Source organism: Rhineura floridana, chromosome 16 (assembly GCF_030035675.1).
Source record: "Rhineura floridana isolate rRhiFlo1 chromosome 16, rRhiFlo1.hap2, whole genome shotgun sequence".
NCBI classification, from domain to species: domain Eukaryota; kingdom Metazoa; phylum Chordata; class Lepidosauria; order Squamata; family Rhineuridae; genus Rhineura; species Rhineura floridana.
In genome coordinates this window covers 8,301,780-8,319,699 of record NC_084495.1, presented here as the reverse complement: position 1 = coordinate 8,319,699, position 17,920 = coordinate 8,301,780, and the positions used below count along the sequence as shown (strand labels likewise).

General features: G+C 44.4%; 1 protein-coding gene across 3 annotated transcripts in view; it reads left to right on the top strand.

The window, feature by feature from the left end:
* LOC133371179 (vascular endothelial growth factor receptor kdr-like) overlaps positions 1–17,920 on the top strand; it is a 344,491-nt gene that overhangs the window by 271,239 nt on the left and 55,332 nt on the right. For 2 of the 3 annotated variants that reach the window (XM_061598327.1, XM_061598329.1), the window contains exons 18-21: positions 1,498–1,602; positions 5,785–5,901; positions 8,302–8,390; positions 11,321–11,486. In XM_061598327.1, coding sequence (XP_061454311.1) covers positions 1,498–1,602; positions 5,785–5,901; positions 8,302–8,390; positions 11,321–11,486 — 477 coding nt within the window. The remainder of the gene's footprint in view (positions 1–1,497; positions 1,603–5,784; positions 5,902–8,301; positions 8,391–11,320; positions 11,487–17,920) is intronic. The other variant, XM_061598328.1, reaches the window with a different exon arrangement.

Genomic DNA, 17,920 nt, shown 5'->3' with positions numbered 1-17,920 from the left:
TAAGCAGGAATAGCCAATGTGGTGTCCTTCAGATGTTGCTGGACTACAGCTTCCATCGTCCCTGATCATTAGCCATGCTGTCTGGGGCTGATGGGAGTTGTGACCCAATATCTTGAGGGCACCATGTTAGCTACCCCTAGTCTAAAGTGTGCTTTGATTTCCTTGCAGAGCATAGTCCAAATCTATTGGGTGTCACCATTGCCCTGAAGGAATTGAAAATACACCCAGGACAATACCCCACACTCCTCCGCAGCTAATGCATTTTGGAAGAAGATTGGTAGAGGTGGACAAGCTGTCTTTTGGGAAACTTGTACACATTACTGGCCTTTGCATTGAGGAATCTCAGTTAGCAGAATTTGTTTTGGAAACCATTGTTACTGGTAGACGTATTATACAACTCAATGGCTCCCAATTCAGTATGCCAATTTGGAGGAATTAATGGGCTCATTATAGCAGGGGACATGCATGCCATCCAAGTCATTCTCAAAGTCCTTACATGGCATAGATATATCCTACAAAACTTCTTCAAATCCAGCTCTAATATTCTGCAGAAGAAAACCCCGTTGTCTCTGTCACTGGGGCACCTTCAACTGGGGCACAAAGCATGGCGGAGATTTTTTTTTTTTCTTGCAGGCTTTTTCTTGAGAGCAATCATCTGTGTTGCAGTGAATGTAGAGCAAAACAGCGATCTCACATTTTACCCAGTCTAACTGTCTGCACTGTAGGAAAATTTACTTTTAACAAAGCACAATGTTTGCAAGGTCTTCTGAATGTGACCTGAATTCTGGAATATCCACACTCCTGAGAGCTAACTCCCACCCTCTTTATGTTGCCTGCAATGTATGCTCCCTTTGATGTGTGTGGTTTTTAAAAAAACTTGTATCACCTCATATGTCCATAAACTGTTTCGTTTATACATATGTTCCAGAGTGATGCAGGCCTTTGATGGATTTCCAGTCTCTACTGCATGTGACCAAGGCTCTGATGTTTTGCTCTTCTTATGCAGTAAATAGTGCATGTTTCTTTTGTATCCAGGGCTGTGTGCATGTGGTAATTCTGCAAAGTCACAAAAAAGGCACAGAATGTGGCCTTGACAGCAGAATTCAGCTTCCTGAAAATCTCAGATTTTGTTTAAAAATAAAAATAAAGCAAGTTTCTTCCTTATGGTTGCAAAATTATACTTGAAACTGTGATTCTGGAGGTGAGGATTTGTGCCCTGCATAGATCCTGGTTCCTCCCCAAGATTAGCAGAAAGAGTAAATACTGCAATATGAAGGAAAAGTGAAATAAACTGTGCCAACTAAGTGAGATTATGCAAAGTTTAGTTTTGCATAATTTATTCAGGCCACTGAATGCAGCACCTGTTGCAGAATTTGAGTTGTCAGGATACAGTTCTGTTTTGAGAGGGGGTTGCACATACTGCACACAGCCTTGCCTCTGCTGGATGCAAACTGTTGACAGTTCTGTCTGGCTCATTCTTTCCTCTTGCTTCTCTAGGTAAAACTCTGGGTCATGGTGCTTTTGGGAAAGTGGTGGAGGCGTCTGCTTTTGGCATAGATAAATCTTCAACCTGCAAAACTGTGGCTGTTAAAATGCTTAAAGGTACATTTCTCTGAGACTCTCAGAAGGCTCCTCCCAAAGCATGAGGCCAACCAAATCTCTAGCTTTGGGGGCTAAGCTTGGGTGTTTCTCCACATGATCAGAAACATGGGCCCTCCACTGAAAATGGCACTCCTGTGTTATTCCTCATTCCTTCTCCACATGGTCAGAAACACGGAGCCACTGCTGAAAATGGCAGCCCTGTGTTGACTTCCTCCATCTCTGCATAATCAGAGCCATTGCTAAAATGGCAGTTCTGTGTTGACTTTCTCTTTGTCTCCCTGCATGATCAGATGCATAAACATGGCAGCCCTGGGTCAGCTTCATCCCTCCCTCTCCCTTATCTTAGTCCTGACATCATTGCACTGTGCATCTTCCCATCTCTATCTGCAAATTATGTGGAAAAGGGGTGAGAAAAAGCAGTGTGACAATGCCCAAAACAAGGACCAAACCTAGTGTCAGCACTCCCAGGCAACTGCTAGAGCCGCAGCACCCCACCTGGGTCCACTGGTGCCGAAGCCTGCCCTAGCCTCCCCCTGCACTAGGTGGCTAGGTAAGTGAGCTGTAGATTAACTTTCCCATAATGCCCGTGATACAGTATTGCAATGGAGCACTGTAATCCATTTAAATGGCAGCATCTAGGGGGACAGAGTAACACTACATTGGGGCCATGTGGAAACTGCCCCTGCCACCAGATAAGCCAATGGGCAGGGGCCCCACCCTATTCCTGTGAATGTAATGTGTTTTAATGGTTTTTAATACTGTATTTTAAATGTCTATAAACCGCCCAGGGGCCTAATTGTGAAGGGTGGGCAACAACAACAACAATGGTGTTTCCCAACAGAAGTCACTTTGCTGAGAGTCCCCTCAAATCTGGAACTGGCTATTCTTGGAAACTCTGCTTCCTTTCCCTAAATCTTCAGCCTGGATTTTAGAAGAGACATGCATATCAAGTCCATCAATTTGTGTAGTTATAAGTAAAATTATGTGGGGAATATTATTTGTTCCATTTGGTCCAAGAGAAGCAAACTTACTCCAGCTTTCTAGTGTTTTGGATAGTGAGTGCAAAGACCATAGGAAACTGAGAAGAGCCATCCGCCTTTATTAGATAAAATAGAAGTGTTATTAAGGTTTAACACGATGGCCCCATCTGCACTATACACTTAAAGCAGTATCGTACCACTTTAAATAGTCATGACTTCCTCCTAAGAATTCTGAGAACTGCAGTTTGTTAAGGGTGGTGAGAGTTGTTAGGAGACCTTTATTCCCCTCACAGAGCTACAATTCCCAGAATTCCCTGGAAAGAAGGATTGATTGATAACTCACTTTGGATTCCACTGTGAGGGGAATAAGGGCTTCCTAACAACTCTCAGCACCTTTAATAAACTATACTTCCCAGGAACCTTTGGGGGAAGCCATGACTGTTTAAAGTAGTATGATACTGCTTTAAATGTACAGTGGAAATGAGGCCAATGCCATACCTTCACACATATTGGGCTCCACATATTTGGTTCTGGCTGTTCTTGATGGCACAGTGATGCCCACCTTCAGCTCAAAATTTCTTTCCTTTTCTTCCTGAAACCGGTCTGGAGCCAGAAATGTTGAGTTTCTTAACCACACAGTCAGTTAAGAGCAGCTGGAACCAAAATATATGGATACTAATATGTTTAACGTTATTTCAAGGCCTGTTTCAGGAATAAAAATGGGAAGATACCAGATGTAAGAAGGAGAGGAGATTTCCAAGTGCACAAGAGGGAAAGGGAGAATAATTGAGCCAGACATGCTTCAAACTGAGTGCTTCCTTGGGAGGACTCTTGAGCAGCCTGTTTTGCAACCTGATCTTTTCACACTGTTGCAAATTAAGGAACTCAGTTTGAAACGAGTTGGGCTAAAAATAAATTTAAAAATAAATAAATCTTGTGCCCCTGAAGGGCTCTTCACGTCCTTGTCCCTACAGACCTGATCCAGCTCCAGAATAAATTAAACTACTTGAGGAAGGGCCACAGCTCACTGGCACGGCATCTGCTTTGCATGCAAAAGGTCCCAGGGTCAGTCCCTGGCATCTCCAGGTAGAGCTGGGAGAGGCTGCTATCTAAAACCCTGGAGAGCCACTGACAGTCAGTGTCGATAGATGGTATAAGGCTTCCTAAACCCACAAGGCGGCTGTCTTTGGTGACACAGTCCCACCGCCTTTGCCATATACTGGTTTCAAAGTCAATGGCTACAGACAGTGTGGGCTTGCTGCATGAGAGCAAGTAGTCAGCTGCAACAGTGGAGAGAATAACAATTGAGCTCCACACTCAGCCATCAATTCAGCCTAGAATTCCGAGCCGAAATGGAGTGACAGCCTCCATTACGAAGCCGGTGAGGAGAGAAGCAGATCCTAGAACGTTATGGAACTGGATATATTTATTTATTTTATTTATTATGAGATTTGTTAGTCGCCCATCTGGCTGGTTGGCCAGCCACTCTGGGCGACGTACACGTTAAAACAGTATATAAAACAGTTAAAAATTTAAAAACACAGTAAAACTAGCCCGTTCCAAAAGCCTGCCTAAAAAACCAGGTCTTCAGGGTCCGGCGGAAGCTCATTATAGACGGGGCATGGCGCAGATCAATATATAAGCCCTTGATCCCAGCCCTTGTGGACTGAGTGCTGTTCAAGGGCCTGAAAAGGGAGTGGTGCCAAGGGAGCAAATTAAAGGCAACGGGCTTGTCACAATTAAAATGAAGGAATGTTTTTCCAATCCAGTGCAGAGATGTGGGCCATATGGTACCTCCTAATGACATTTACATATCAGTCCTCCTTAGACACTTGATGAATAAATACATCATCTGGCATGTTAATTGCTTGGAGTTGCTGCATTTTTTTCGGTACTATTCATTTGTCTAACTATGCAAGAGATTCCTTCACTCCCAGTCCTCCACTGCTCTGTTATTGTGTGAGCTTAGTGCCTCCTTTTGCTTCACAATGCCAAATCTTCCCCTAAACCTTAGCATAGTCTTCCCCACCCTCTCCAGTTGTTGTTGGACTGCAACTCCCATGACTCTGGCCATTGGCCATGCTGGCTGGGGCTGATGAGAGTTGGTAGTCCAAAAGGTCTCAAAGGCATCAGGTTGGGGAAGTCTGCTCAAGATCAACACTTGGCTGGTAAACTCTTCTGCCTCCTCTCCTGGGTACCCAACTCCTTTAAATGCCAGTCTTCCTTCCAGGGCCATCTGGACTGGCCTCTTTGCGCTATTGTCAGGCATCATTTTCAGGTCCCCTTTCAGGGCTGGTTCTGCTATGCTAGTCTCCATGCTTTTGAGGTGATTCCCACAGAGGAGCACAGGTGAAAAATGTCGCATTGCAATCCACCATCCATCCCAGGAAACATCTCTGGGAAAGTTGGTAGATTCTTGGCAGCCAATGTCCACGAATCTTTCCTAAAAGTCCACATAGATGAAGAATACTGTAAAATGCTGAGTGATTTGTTGATGGTGCTGCCGAATTATTAGTATAGAATCCTTATCTTAGAACAGCCTTCCCTAACTTGGTGTCCTCCAGATGTGCAGCCAGGCACCTGCTGAAGAGGCAACTATTTACCCTGGCATTTGACACCTGCTATATTTGTGATTGCATATGCAACCACCTTAATCTTGAGATTGTAATTTGTTTTAAACTGTTTTTAATATTGTATTTTAATTGTAACTCTCCCTGAGATGTTTAGTAGTAGTAGTAGTAGTAGTAGTTCCAGGTTTTGGACTACATCTCCCAGCAATTGTGCTGGCAGGGGCTGATGGGAGTTGTAGTCCAAAGCATCTAAAAGGCACCAGGCTGGAAAAGGCTACTTTACAACCTTGGCAACCTCCCTTCTTTGCATACCTGGCAGCATAGAGGAGAGGAAGAGCTCCTGCGGGACTGTTAACCCCTTGCCCTCACTCTGCTACAGATCAAGGAAAAAAGGCTCTAAGGACATGGTGTTGCAAGGGCCTAGACAGGCCATTTGGTGGAAGACGTTCCTAACCTGATGAAAAGATTAAATGCATAAAGATAGACAACGAGACCTGGGTGGGCTTGGTTCCTTCCCTTCTGACGATGGTGGTTGGTGATGTTTTGCTTCCCTTTCGAGTATAAACAGGATTTTCTGATCCCATTCACAATATCCTATTGTGTCAAGATGGCTCTGTCCTGTTTATCTCAAGCAGAGTGTGCAACGACCAATGAGCGCAAGGCTCTGATGTCTGAACTGAAGATCCTCATCCATATTGGGCACCACCTGAACGTTGTCAATCTGTTGGGAGCTTGCACCAAGCCAGGAGGTGAGCCAGATTACTCGTCCTTGCTTTCTTAAACAGAAAAACCATCTAAGATTGATGTGATCCAGAACATGCCAAAAAGGGAACTTCTCCATACATGTGAATTCTCAGTTAAGGCCCTTCTACGTATTACCTAGAAGGAGATGTTTTTCAGCCATTCCCCAACATAGAAAGCTCCCTGCATGTAAATAAATTAGCACATCAGGGAGAGGGTTTTGCTAAACATTTCCACCTGAGGTGCTTGTTTTCTATCAGCAGCGGGAGTTTTTTTTTAAAGGGGGAGATGTTAAAAAATATAACCTGCTATCCACAATCTGAAGTGGTACAGCCAAGGATTCTACCACCTCATTCTGCACAATGTGTGCAATGGCCCTTAGGACCATTAACTGATCCACCTAACTATATTTGGCAGGACCCTATTCTGCTAAAAACCACAACGCTCCACCTCCGATCCACCACAACCTACTCCTAGACCACCCGCTAACTGGCTCCACACACTGAGCAGATTTTAAGAACCTAAGAAGAGCCCTGCTGGATCAGGCCAGTGACCCATCAAGTCCAGCATCCTGTTCTCACAGTAGCCAACCAGATGCATATAGGAAGCCTGCAAGCAGGAACTGAATGCAAAAGCACTCTCTCCACATGTGGTTTCCAGTAACTCATATTACAAGCTGGAAACCTTATAAGAATTTTGTAGGCAGCGCAAGCGAAGTGTGTGTATCCACTGCATGTGTGAGCATGCATACAAGTGACGCTATTGTGAGGGGTCCAAAGCTGACAGACTTTCATTAAGCTTTGAGAATTATTGCTGGATTTCCGCCCTCCTCCTTGGAGAATGGTGTACCAGACCATGCAAATCCTCTTGGTCTCTCTGTTTGCGGGCTAAGTACAGCAAACCCGAGTATTCAGCTTTCTGAATATTCAAATAGCACATATGAAATTGAAGCTTTTATAGGCAGGGCAAGGCTTTCAGACTTGAGAGGCTGATTGCTTAGGATGGCTAATGACAGCTCTTTCCATGTGGCCTATCCCCAATGATTCACATTTCAGAGGCATTTTTCTTGCTATTTTTATGCATCAGCCATAGGCTACAAGCTGATGGCTTTAAAATGATGCTGTCTGATTATCACTATAATACAAAAGGATTTGCCTGAAATGTTGCCCTGCTTCATGGATCATCGAGAGCACTTATAACAAACTCAACAATACTCAGTTGGCTCCCCAAATACAGAAGAGACAAGCTGGGAGGTGGCTGTCATTTAAGAGCAACTATTTTTGACATGCTTCCATTTCTGGAGTTTCACATCCAGATGTACAAAAAAAAGAAGTATGGAGGTTACCTAGACCAGTTTTTCCCAACTTTTGGGTCCCCAGATGTTATTGGAGTATGACTCCCATCAGCCCCAGCCAGCACGGCCAGTAGCCAGGAATTAAGGGAATTGTAGTCTAGCAACATCTGGGGACCCAAAGATTGGGAAAGGCTGATGCAGATGATACAATTCAAACAAAATTAGACCATGACTAGAGAAAGCAAAAAGCCAGAGAAATGAAAAAGCATGTCATCAAACAGGCAATCTGTGTTTTTATTGGAGACAAATAGATATGGATAAATCTGTCCATTTTGCTTTCTCTCAGCGTCTCATTTTTCCAACCTTAAATTCATTTCATCCCATTTCTGTATCAATCTGTGGATTTTTTCTTTTAAAAGTCTGCATGAAAATTCAGATGCATTTTCATGAGCATTATACACAATATTTCAGGTACTAGTTTATTGCACCATTGTTAATCATGATCGAGGCGGACTGGAGTTTCCCTTAGCCCAGGATCTCGATCTTTTCCAAACCCTGATTTTAGGTTCCAGGGTAACTTTGTGGAGCTTTGAATGGCTTCGTTATAAATGATGCCAGCGGTTGCATTCACATGGCATGATACCCAAACATTCAGGCTTATTGGGCTTGATTGGGAGTAAGCAGCATGCTGGTGCTCATCACTCAGTCACTCTCACTTCACTCCTCCCTTGTGTGAGCAGGATTAGCTAACCGGGAAGACTTGGCTTACACCTAAACAAGGGACAGTGATTTTCCGCTCTCTGACAAGCCACAATCAGCAAGCCAAAAACAAACCACACAATGGTGTCGGATGATTGGCAGGAGGGTGGCCCCGCCCATCAGTCAAAAATGGCCGACAGGAAGTAGGGTTGAAAAAGGTTTCCCATCTCTAACTTAGAACTTGGTGCCCATTTTTTATTTCTAGCTTCCTGACACCAACTCGCCGATTCATCGTTCTTTTATCTGCATCCCATTTTCTACTTTGTGTGCAACTGGGATGTTTTCTTACACGTGATTATTTCCACATTCTTTCTATGTTGTCATATTAGAAACTTTTCTTTGATCGTTTTTGCAGGTCCTTTAATGGTCATTGTAGAATATTGCAAGTATGGAAATCTGTCTAATTACCTACGTGGAAAACGAGGAGACTTCATTGCATGCAAGGTAAGATGCCTAACCAGCCTCCGAGGCACATGAAACTGCATGTCCTCAAAAAATGCCCTTTGCAAGCAGGTTTTGTTTCCTACCAAAAGTCTGGATAAATACTGTTTCATCATCTTTTTGATACCAACTATCAAGTGAAAGACAAAAGACTAGAGGAAACCAACTCTTATGCCCCAGGAATGCAGAATGAAGACAGACACAAGGTTCTAAAGCTGCAATCCTATGCATGCTTTCCTGGAGTAAGCCCCATTGAAGTCAATTGTACTTTCTCTCAAGTATCTATGTATAAGAACTCACTGTCTGAGCAGCAGAGGTGGCTTGATTGCAGCTCTCGTTTTCTTCTTCTGCCCTGAAGGAGTCTGGAAAAATAAGTGGAAGGTTGACTTTAATTTTTGGAATGTACAGGCCATAGCTCCGTGGTAGAGCACATGTTTTTCATGCAGAAGGTCCTGGGTTCAATCCACAGCAACTCCAGATAAGCCTGGAAAGGACTCCTGTCTGAAAACTTAGAGAGTTGCAGCCAGTCAGAGTAGACAGTATACTGGGCTAGATGGACCAATAGTCTGATTTGTTATAAGGTGTGGTATACCAGTGTGGTGTAGTGGTTAAGGTGCTGGACTATGACCTGGGAGACCAGGGTTTGATTCCCCACACAGCCATGAAGCTCACTGGGTGACCTTGGGCCAGTCACTGCCTCTCAGCCTCAGAGGGAGGCGATGGTAAACCCCCTCTGAATACCGCTTACCATGAAAACTCTATTCATGGGGTCGCCATAAGTCGGAATCGACTTGAAGGCAGCACACACACACAACTTGTTAAAGCTGGCTGTGCATGTTTTCTCTGTGGTTCAGCTTGAATGCCTTTGGTGAGCACCTAATGGCTAGTATCCATTCCTTCTCCAGTCCCCAGAGCACGCGTGCTTTAAATGTTTTTCAACTTTTTTTTTTGTAAGTTGAACTTTGAATGTATGAACAATGAAATGTACAGGCACCACTTAACAAACTAAAAGGGGCAGCTTTCTTCAGACATGGTGACACTGAAGGGCCTGTTGGAATCTATGGACACCCCATGAGTTGCAAAGCCTGGGTCTGACCATGAGTGAGAAGCCCACCAAGTCCTCATAAAATTCTGTTCCTTTGTTTCCGTTCCATTGTCTACAATGGCATCAGCTACAAATGTTCTTACAGGCATATTATTCATTTCAAATGCTATCTCAGCATTGTCTACTAGGGGGCTCATGAGACATGGTCTCCATGTTTCTTCTCCAATTGATATAATGTGTCCTCAACACTCAAACCACATTTGTGAAAGAGAACTGCACACCAAAGAACCATCCACTTTTTAAAAATGTATCTAAGCACTCAGGCGCTCCCATTTTTGAAGAGCGGAAGGAAGAACTGCTGATCTTTTAAGACAGATGGGAAACCCATGACCTTCTAGATGTTGTTGGACTCCAGCTCCCATCAGCCTTAGCCAGCATGGCCAGTCGTCAGGGATGATGGGAGCTGGAATCCAACAGCATCTATACAGCCACACGTTCCCCATCTTTCCCAGTTAACAACCAAAAATGCAACAATCCTATTCATTTAATCATTTTGATAGTTTTTCATTGGCTATCCTGAATAGATAGTAATTTAACATTCATTTTTCCATCTCAATAATTTTCAAAATTACTGGCCAGACTATTGTGCTGGGATGAAAATGCTGAATTACAGGGCTTTTTTTTTCAAATTAATTTTGTTTAGTTTAGGGGAGGAGGTGATATATTTATGATTACTTTGAAACACTCTCATATTTGTGCAGACAGAGCAATAATGATCTCCTTTCCAGAAGCATTCTTACACATATCAACAGAAATCACTGGCAGCCTATTAGCCACCGAGCCGGTTTTAAGGCCTTGTCATTTAGATATAAAGTCCTAAACAACCCTGGACCTGGTTATATAAAAGACTCACTCACACTCTGTTGCCTGATAAGGGCATTAAGATCAGCAAATGGAATCCAATTAGTCTTGCCGTGACCTGATGATTATCAGCTTGTGGTCAGTTGTAGGTAGGCTTGTTTCACTGGTGGCACTGTTGATACGGAATGTACTCCCTGTTGATACACAGTGCCTAACCACTGACTCCCAGGGTGGGGGGCCCACTAGAGGGTCCCTTCAGATCTGGAGCTGGCTCTCAGAAGGGAGCACAGCCCCTCTGGAGGATCCCTGTCAGTGTGGGCCAGATCATTACATCGTCAGAGATGGATGACAGCTTTGTGCATTTACTGCAATCGAATCCTCAACAGTGCTTTGTGCTCCCCCCACACACAAAGAAAGTGGCAAATAAGAGATGCACTCAAGGACCCCACCCAGCCACTGGTAATCAGACCTCCTATCTGCATCCCTCTTCATTTGCACTCCCTTTTTTGTGAGAGAGCGGTCACATTTTTGCAGGTACCATTAGGCACAGGGTTGCCATTAGGCACATTAGGCAGGTACCATTATGCACTCTGGCTGCTGAATTTGGCTGTCGTGAAAGAGGAGCAAATTTGTAGGCCATTGAATATAGGACTGTTGTTATTTATGGTTATTTTCTAAGGGGAAAGAACATAACCAGCCTTGGGCTACGATGCACATTGACTGTGGGGTGGTATTCACTGTGCTCCCTCAGCAGGGCTGGTGTCAAAGGTTGGTATGACCAGGCATCTGCTGAGGGCCCACACCCAACAGGGGGCCACTGACAAGATCCTCCAGTGAGGAGGTAGACTCACTGAGGGGGAGAGGGAGGCCACTGGATGGTGTCTTACTCAAGGGCACTCCAAAAACTGTGCTTCAGGAAGCACACTGTCTTGGTCCAACTGTACATTAGAGTGCCACAGATGTTGGGATCTGACACATACACACACAGAAAGTGGCAAGAGCTTCTTTGTGTCTTTCTTTTTGCCAGCCACAGGAAAATTCTGACCCTGCAGAAAAAGGGCTGGAAGAGTCCATCAGTGATATAACAGAGCTGATCAAGCGGCGCCTGGAGAGTGTGGCCAGCACAGGAAGCTCCACGAGCTCGGGGTTCATTGAAGACAAGAGTTACACAGACTCGGAAGAGGAAGAGGAAGGTAAACATAAGGGAGGGGGCCTTCTGGTTTCTTCATTTTTGTTACACTGCTTTGGATAATCACACTCTTCCTGACTTGAGCTGTGCCTCCCATTTCTGTTGCTCAGATATATTGAGGGCTGGAGGGATGAGGGACAACTCGCCCCTCTGAAAAGAGAAAGAGTACAATGCTGGGGGGGCTCTTAAGCAAGGCCCTACGTACCTTCTGGGGAGGCAGCGATGGCGGCAACTCAGTTAATGCAACAACTGCCTTGCAAATAGGGCTGATCTAATCCCACATTTTGTTTTAGACAGAGGCTCAGCAACTCTGGAAGCTGGTCACAAAGACAATGCATGTTCCCCGTTGTTTGTCCCCAGTGGTGTCGCAGTTGTGGTCATTGGGGCAGCAGCGCATCCCTGACCTCCCATCACCGGCATCACGACAGCTTGCCAGAAGGGAGGGGGTGAGGCAATGGCAGGGTCAGCACAGTGCAAGCACAGGTTCTTTTCAATTAAGTCCTACTCAGAGTAGATCCATTGAAATGAAAAACCTAAGGTAGTCGTGTCTGTTGATGGGTCTGCTCTGAGTAGGGCTAGCCTTGAATACCGCACACATGACCGGAAGCGGCAGATTGGCTCTGCTGGTGCAATTGTACGACGCCAACTGCAGCGCCACTTCACACCTCCTCAAGTAAGCACCACCACCCGGCCCCTGCTGGTGGCAAATTTTGAAGTGCAGGATCTCATCATGACAGCCCCCAAAGAGTTGCCTCCAGGGACAGTCCCAGGGTCCACCTGGAGAGCCAGGATGCAGCCCATTTCCCCACCCCCATACCTATCCTCATCACTGCCTTCCTCTCCCATCCAACATTTGTCTCTTTCTCAGGTTTTTTTGGCTACGTAGAGACTGCTTGCCAGGTCAGAAGCAACCCAAACCTGTTTCAGGGGCAGGCCCTGGTGGTGTCATAGGGGCGGGCCTGAGTGATGTCATGGAGGCCCCAAGTGATGTCATTAAGCATGATACATTAAGCATCAACCACAGTTGCTTGGCACATACAATTCAAACAAAAACATTTCTCTGATTGGAAATTAAGATAGAAATCTTAGCTAAAAGATGGAGCCTGGGTAGGGAACATTTAATCTAACCAACTTGTTTCTGGCAAGAAGTGTTTAAGTATCCTCAGGCCAGGCCAGTCACCAGAAGGCCATTGTAGGAAGAAAGGAGCCTAGTGATGTGAAGATGTTAGATGGGAGCACTCGGGAGTAAAGATGGATGCCCTCAAAGGCTGCAATTCTAAACACACTTACTAAGGGACTACGCTCCATAGAACTCAACAGGACTTACTTCTCAGCAAGTATGGTTTGGATTGTGTTGTTGGTAAAGTTTGACCAGGGACCCTCTGCAAAGATATCCATATCCAAGCAGGGTTGGCAACCCCCTTCCTGGAATGCCCTGCCTAACATTTTAACATGGCTGCTCCAAATTCCTTTACATATTTGACCCTTCACTTCAGAAAGAGGTCTGAGAAATGAGTAAGAAGATTCTCTGCTCTTTTCTGTCTCCCCTATGGGCTGCTATAAACTCACTTTAATAGTCAACCCTAATCATTGACAGAGAGAAAACACACATGGTTTGGTCTAACTTCATAGGCTGCAGCTTGGGAACAACAACAGTTGCAGCCACGCTGCCCAGTATGTGAATTCTCATTTATTGGGCAAGGAACAATCCGTCATGCAAACAACAAGGTGCATCATCAGCGGCTTTAAGAGGGCTGCGCAGAGTGCATGGAACTACTGTTGTTGCTTCTATGGATGAAAGGGAGTGAGGATAAAGGTAAATGAAATGCAAATTTGTTGTTGTTATGTGCCTTCAAGTCGATTATGACTTACAGTGACCCTATGAATCAGCGACCTCCAAGAGCATCTGTCATGAACCACCCTGTTCAGATCTTGTAAGTTCAGGTCTGTGGCTTCCTTTATGGAATCCATCTATCTCTTGCTTATTTATTTAAAAATATTTCTAGCCCGCTCTATTTTAACCAGAAACTCAGAGCGGCGGACAGCAGCAGTAGAATAAAAACTATACAATACACCCGATACATACAATCAACAAGTTAAAAAAACATAGAAAAAACTTATGCTACTATCATAATTTGTTAAAATTCCTATTCTGCGTTTAGTTTAAACGCCGTCCGGAAAAGGAGTGTCTTAACCTGGCAGCGGAATGCCAAAAGCGAAGGGGCCAACTGTACCTCTACTGGTAAAGCATTCCAGAGTCTGGGAGCGATGACAGAGAATGCCCTATCTCTAGTTCTTGACAAATGAGCTTGTGAGGCTGAAGGAATCACAAGAAGCATATCCCCAGAGGACCTCAATGCACGGGAGGGTTCATAACAAGACAACCAGTCGGACAAATAGGCAGGGCCCAAGCCATGTAGGGCTTTAAAGGTTAACACCAGCACTTTGAATTGAGTCCGGAAACACAGCGGCAGCCAGTGGAGTTGCTGTAACGGGGGTAGTATGTGCCCGAAGGCCGGCCCTGGTCAGCATTCTCACTGCTGCGCGTTGAACCAGTTTAAGTTTCCGAACTGTCTTCAATGGCAGCCCCACGTAGAGTGCGTTGCAGTAATCAAGCCGGGATGTAACTAGGGCACCCTCGTCAGATCGGACGTCTCTAGAAACGGGCGCAGTTGGCAAACCAGTCTTAGCTGGGCAAAAGCGCTCCTGGACACTGCAGAGACCTGGGCTTCCAGGTTCAAGGCCGAGTCCAGAAGCACCCCCAAACTGCGAACCTGCGTCTTTAGGGGGAGTGTAACCCCGTCCAACACAGGTAGATTCCCTATTTCCAGATTTGTCCCACGACTGACGTAGAGCATTTCTGTCTTGTCTGGATTTAATTTCAACTTGTTCTCCTTCATCCAGTCCATCACTGAGGACAGGCACTGGTTCAAGGGCTGGACGGCTTCCTTGGCATCAGGAGGAAAGGAGAAATAAAGCTGAGTATCATCTGCATATTGATGGTATTGAACTCCAAACCTCCGGATGACCTCACCCAGCGGCTTCAAATAGATATTGAATAACAAAGGAGAGAGGACAGAGCCCTGTGGCACCCCACAAGTCAGGGGCCAAGGGGCTGAGCAAGAGTCTCCAGATATTACCTTCTGGGTCCGACCCTCCAGGAAAGAGCGGAGCCAACACAAGACAGTGCCCCCTAGCCCCATCCTGGTTAGGCGGTCCAGGAGGATACTATGGTCGATAGTATCGAAGGCCGCAGAGAGATCTAGAAGGATTAACAGGGACACACTCCCCCTGTCTAGTTCCCTACGAAGGTCATCCACCAAGGCGACCAAGGCCGTCTCAGTCCCATGGCCAGGCCTGAAACCAGATTGGAGTGGGTCGAGATAATCCGTTTCCACTAGGAAATGTTGCAATTGGATGGTCACCACCCGCTCTATTATTTTACTAAGAAAAGGTAGATTGGAAACTGGTCGATAATTACTCAAACACAGTGAGTCTAGGGAGGGTTTTTTTAGTAATGGTCGTACAAGTGCCTCCTTTAAGCAACTTGGAAGAGAGCCTTGGTGGAGGGAGGCATTAACTACCCCACATACCCATGTGGTCAGTCCTCCTGTAGCTTGTTTCAAGATCAAGGAAGGACAAGGATCAAGTGGACAGGTGGTAGGCCTAATTCCTCCAAGAAGCTTATCTATATCTCCAAGTTGAACAAGTTGAAAAGAATCCATCTTAATAGGACAGACAGAGGCCGGAGGTACATCCTTAGGGACTGCATCAATATTGGCATCCAAGTCGGAACGGATCTGATCAACTTTATTCGCAAAATAAGTAGCAAATTCCTGACAACGAGTTGGAGAGAGATCTTCTGTAGTTTCAGAATGATCACAATTAAGCAGGCCTTTGACTACTCGGAAAAGTTCTGCTGGCTGATTGGCGGCTGAAGAAATAGAAGCCGTAAAAAAGGCCTTTTGCGCAGTTCGTCTTGTGGCTGAGTAAATTCTGGAAAATATTTTAACCAGGAGTCGGTCAGATTCGCTGCGAGTTTTCCGCCAACGTCGCTCTAGACCCCTACGAGTGCGTTTCATCGCCAGCAGATCATTGGAAAACCATGGGACTGATTTTATCCTAGCACGCGATGCTTGGTCTTCCTCTTTTTCTACTCTCTTCTGTTTTCCCCAGCATTATTGTTTTCTCTAGTGAATCATGTCTTCTCACTATGTGTCCAAAGTATAATAACCTCAGTTTCATCATTTTAGCTTCTAGTGATAGTTCTGGTTTAATTTGTTCTGACACCCAATTATATGTCTTTTTTGCAGTCCATGGCATCTGCAAAACTCTCCTCCAACACCACATTTCAAATGAGTGGATTTTTCTCTTATCCACTTTTTTCACTGTCCAACATTCACATCCAGTCATAGAGATCGTTAATACCATGGTCTGAATGATCCTGAATTTAGTGTTCAGTGATACATTTTTGCATTTGAGGACCTTTCCTAGTCCTCCCATATCTGCCCTCCCCAGGCCTAGCCTTCTTCTGATTTCTTGACTATTGTCTCCATTTTGGTTAATGACTGTGCCGAGGTATTGATAATCTTTGACAAGTTCAATGTCCTCATTGTCAACTTTAAAGCTACATAAATCTGTTGTCATTACTGTAGTCTTTTTGACATTCAGCTGCAGTCCTGCTTTTGTGCTTTCCCCTTTAACTTTCATCAGCATTCGTTTCAAATAATTACTGGTTTCTGCTAGTAGTATGGTATCATCTGCATATCTTAAATTATTGATATTTCTCCCTCCAATTTTCACACTTCCTTCATCTTGGTCCAGTCCCGCTTTCCGTATGATATATTCTGCATATAGATTAAACAAATAGGGTGATAAAATACACCCCTGTCTCACACCCTTTCCGATGGGGAACCAATCGGTTTCTCCATATTCTGTCCTTACAGTAGCCTCTTGTCCAGAGTATAGGTTGCACATCAGGACAATCAGATGGTGTGGCACCCCCATTTCTTTTAAAACATTCCATAGTTTTCCATGAACTACACAGTCAAAGGCTTTGCTCTAATCTATAAAGCACAGGGTGATTTTCTTCTGAAATTCCTTGCTCCGTTCCATTATCCAATGTATGTTTGCGATATGATCTCTGGTGCCTCTTCCCTTTCTAAATCCATCTTGGATATCTGGCATTTCCCGATCCATATATGGTAAGAGCCTTTGTTGTAGAATCTTGAGCATTACTTTACTTGCCTGGAATATTAAGGCAATAGTTGGATAATTACTGCATTCCCTGGGATCCCCTTTCTTTGGAATTGGGATGTATATTGAAATGCAAAGAAAAGAAAAACTGAAGGCAGTGATGATTTCCTAAATGCAATACCATACCAACCACAACAAGATTCCTATAGGTAAGGCAGAAAACTCAACATCCTGCAACCAGTCAGGTTTTCTAACCAAAAACCAACACTAAAAAAGTCCTGGCAGCCAGTTAGCCAAGGTCACAGAAATCCCCATGCAGCACAACCTGACCTGGGGGCTACAGTTAGTGCAGAATGCTGTGGCACGATTGCTGGCATGAGAGAGACCCTGTCAACACATAATACCTCTGCTCTGAAATTTGCACTGGTTGCTGATTTTCTACCAGGCCAAATTCAAAGTGTGTTTTCCATGTGACGGGTCCCACATAGTGCTTGTTCTGCTTTTTTAAGAAATCTATCCTTTACTGTGGCAGCACCTATGGTTTGGAACTCTTCCTATTGACACTAGCAGGTGCCTTCATTGTACACTTTTTGGCACCTGCTAAAAACATTCTTGTTTAGGTAAGCATACCTAGGCATGTAGAAGCTATTATGTTTTTATCTATTTTAACTCATTGTTGGTTTTATTATTTTGAATATTTTTAAATACCTGTCTTTAACTGTTTTTGCCAATACCTTTATTGTTTTAATTCTTCCTGTAATCCACTTTGAGATTTTTTACAATAAAGCGGTATATAAATGTTGTAAATAAAATATATAAATAAATTTTGGAGTCACTATGGCCCTTGAGTCTCTTCCCACTTTTAGGAACAAAGGAATCTGTCTTATACCAACTCAGGCAATTTGGTACCATCTAGCTCAGTATTGATGACATGGACTAGCATTGGCTCTCCCGGATTCCAGGCAATAGTCTTTTCCAGAAATTGAATTCTGGACCTTTGCATGCAAAGCATATGCCCTACCACTGAACTACAACCCTTCCCCTCTTAAAAAAAAAATATATTTTAGAATTGTTCTTTTCAATTCACTAATGACTGCACATCATACCTAATACAGATCCACACCATTAATTTAAAGCACATTCAACACATATTTGAAGCAGGTGAATCACACCACAGAATCATGGGAACTGTAGTCTGTTAAGGGTGGTGGGAACTATAACTGTGAGGGGGAACTACACTTC